At 34.3% G+C, this 3568-nt stretch overlaps 1 protein-coding gene across 1 annotated transcript; it reads right to left on the bottom strand.

Annotated features, from left to right (window-relative positions):
• Positions 1–726: 726 nt before the first annotated feature.
• Positions 727–1991, bottom strand: LOC134261227 (probable ATP-dependent DNA helicase RecQ; the record flags this gene model as incomplete). The annotated part of the gene is made up of 4 exons (XM_062743685.1): positions 1806–1991; positions 1573–1705; positions 1058–1199; positions 727–897 (listed from the first exon to the last, which is right to left on the bottom strand). Coding segments are annotated over exons 1-4 (632 nt in total), but the record flags the coding sequence as incomplete, so codon positions are not given.
• Positions 1992–3568: the final 1577 nt, after the last annotated feature.

Genomic DNA, 3568 nt, shown 5'->3' with positions numbered 1-3568 from the left:
TAGATACTATGATATAAGATGTTTTTCATGATGCTTTCTTTTCAAAATCTGATGTTCTGAATAATTTCATTGCTTAATACATGAAAATCATCATACTGAGTGAATTTAGAACTCCAATAAATCTAATGACTTCTTGTGAATGTTTGATTTTTTATTACAGTATGTTTAAAAGACTGTAAGAAGGGACAAATTTAACATTAATATATACAAGAACCACAAAGTGCAGGATTTATCACTATAGAATTTCAAATTTTAATGTCACACTTAAAGTTTACAGTTGTGACAAAAGTTGTTTAGTATGGATAGAAGGACTCTCTAACTTGCACAGGGTCAGTATTACTCAAGGGTCCCGCATCTTCATACTGCAAATGCATTGTAAGTTGCATAACAAAGAACATTTCATCATTATGTGATACTTCAATAATGTTCTGCGAAAAAAAAAAAATCTGAAATTCGTGCATTGATGGCACATAATAATGGTACAGAATTATTACATGAAAATGAAGCAAGTAGCTTACATAACCCTACTGTAATTCAAGTTTCCTGAGGTAAAGGTGTGTATTTCTTCCTTCATTATTTTGGTTTTACTCAGTTCAGAGACTTGTTTCATGATACTCAGGTGACCTATAAGGCCCATGGGCCTCTTGTTTGTAATACAGAAATATTTTATTTCAATATTTAAAGCATATTCCACATGAAGAAAATAAAATAAGCTTCTAAAGGTACCTATCTGGCAGGACTGCAATTACTTTTGTTGATTCTGTTTGAAATCCGAGAGTCTCATAAATGTCCTCCTGGATCTTTCTTGTTGCTGTTGCAGTTAGAACAAGGGTGCTGGTGTTTATTATGCTTTGTAAACTGCAAACCTGTCTATACGCTGGTCTGAAGTCCAGTCCCCTAAAAGAAGTTGATTGACATTTAACAAGTTCAATGACATATACTGCATCAAGATGAAATTACGATGATGTTAATAGTGTTTATCTCATTTTTAGTCCTTATAAACATAAAAAGCAATGCATAACAATTAATATGGATAAATGTTGATAAACTCAATTACCATGATGAAATACAATGTGCCTCATCAAACACTAGCACACAGACTTTTGGCTTTAGGTTATCCCTCAGGACCTTTCTCCATCTCTGGTGTATTGCTGCCTCTGGTGATGCATAAATGACACTATAATGCTTGTCCATGACGTCTGTTTAGGCAAAATAATAAGAAATTAAAAATGTAACATGTGTAAACTCTGTTTATCTGAAACAAGTCAGTGTTCACAGTCCCATTAGAGTTGTGATACTTTTCTGCTCATACCTAAATCCACAGACTTACTCTAGCTAGGACCTTTATTAAGTGCATTAATTTTATACTAGGATTATTGCTTAATTTAGTAAATTAATTTTGATTAAAACACATGACTTCATTAAATGATTAGGGGCCCCTTAAAAATCCTCATTATCCCCATCTGGATTTACACATATTTTTTTCTATCTTAGATATTTTTTTATTTTGAGGAAGGGGCTTAAATTTTTTTTTTAATATGGACACACCACATATGGTACAATCATAATCACCTTGGTTTTTAGTGTCATCCATCAACGCAACTGCACTCACGTTGTGCTGCTCCAGGAATTCAACCTGGTCCCTCATCAGCGCTTTCAAAGGAGATATTACTAAGGCTGTGTGTCTTGGCGCACCTCCCATTAGCTAAAACATTTATAATCTGTTATTTACGTGTAAACACTCCGAAATAAAATAAAAATAAAAACACCGAAAAATAATCAGCGAGACGCCCGCTTTGACTTACCTCGTCAGCAATCAACGGTACCAAAATGTAAGTCATGGATTTACCAAATCCTGTTGGCAGCAAAGCGAATACATCTTTCTTCTTTAAAATATTAAATATAATATTTTTCTGCTCCTCCTTCAACTTAATATCAAACTTAAACCTTTCCAATGTTGACAAAAGCGCTTTCTCCTCTGCAGACTCCATACTCGTGCGTAGATGTCAACACTACCATATATGGGCATATGCAAATAAGCTGTTAAAATTGACAGCCGGAAGTTCAGCTTCAGTACAGCAAATATGGCGGACAATATGAATCGAGAAACTGGAGTATTTTTGTAATTGTTGAAAACAGTAGGATAGAGCCTAATGTATGGCAAGTTGTAGATTGTACAGTGAAAGGTAGAGTAAGAAACATAAAATACGATTTTTGTTTATGGATTTAAAGTCGGTAAATAGTAAGAATACCCTGAAATGTTGCGGGAGCGAATCATTCCCGCATTTGCACCATTACGGAGATCCTAAGGAGTTGTAGCCCTCTCCCAAAAAAAAAAAAAAAATAAAAAAAAAAATAACAAATCGGAGAGGGCTACATTATTGCAGCTACTGGTACATGTACAGTGTAGTTATAAACACTAAAATGATATATGAATACTCTCTATCAAAGAATATGTATTTTCTGGAAAAAAAATCACGCAATTCCGCTCTGATTTTTTTCTCTCTCTCAGATATATAGGAATTCTTTGGGAGGGTATTTCATAGGAATTTCATGTTACGGTCTTAAATCTTGAACAATGTACAGAAGAATATGATTCTTTCATTTCAGCTGCAAATGTTGCGACGCATATAAAGTCCTTTAAACTTCAAAATATATCCAAATTAAAGGTTCAAGTTATATATATCAAACTTCTTTCATACATAATGAGAAAAAATGTATATAGAATGATAAGATAGGCCTAACTTTTATTAACAGAAGAAAAATCCCCAAACTGGCCAAAGATACTAATCTCCCGAGAGCCATCTCCTCTGTTCAATGGAGGAAGTAAGTTCAAAACAATTTCAAAGCAAAGGGGCTGAGGCATGAAAATGTCAACAAAATTGAGTGAATACAGGAAATGTTAGATTTTTTTTCACAATTGGTGGGATTTTTTTTTAAAAACTTGTTGATGTAAAAGGACTTCAGTAACAATTAAAATTGATAGTCTTTCTCGACGCTATCAGACCATATAGTTTAGGTATTGCGCATTTCCAAAAAGTATGCATCGTTCTGCACACTCGTCTGATGAAACTTATTGTTCCCCGCTTTCACTGAAAGTGGGGTGTATATATGTTGGGATGGCTCTGTCTGTCAGTCCGCCTGTTTTTCAGTACATGTATCACTTTCGTTTCAACACAAAATCTCAAAGCCTTTGAGCTTTTGCAATGAAATTTTACACAAAAATATCCCTATGGCTGAAGGAAGACCCCTATTGATTTTGAGGTCAACGGCTAAGGTCATAGTACACCGGTATCTAATTTAACACTTTCATTCCGCGCGATAACTCGAAAAGCCTTTAATTTTTGCAATGAACTTTGTAGTAGTTCCATAGCACTCTCAAATTTCCTAATATGGCAGGAGACGATAATACAAGTTCCAAAATCATTTCACAATATGGTTTGTCACCTGCCATAGTTGTAGTAGTATGCGCTATACATTGTTCATGTATATTACATTTTATTTCGCATTTTGCGCATTTGAAGTCAAAAAGCGAAAATGGACGAATGTGATGCAATGAGCATGGATC

The sequence above is a fragment of the Saccostrea cucullata genome, unplaced genomic scaffold (assembly GCF_032062105.1).
Source record: "Saccostrea cucullata isolate Sc308-1 unplaced genomic scaffold, CSIRO_AGI_Scuc_v1 ctg12231, whole genome shotgun sequence".
Lineage (NCBI taxonomy): Eukaryota > Metazoa > Mollusca > Bivalvia > Ostreida > Ostreidae > Saccostrea > Saccostrea cuccullata.
Note: the sequence above shows the minus strand (reverse complement) of the source record. Positions and strands in the feature narration are given on the sequence as shown.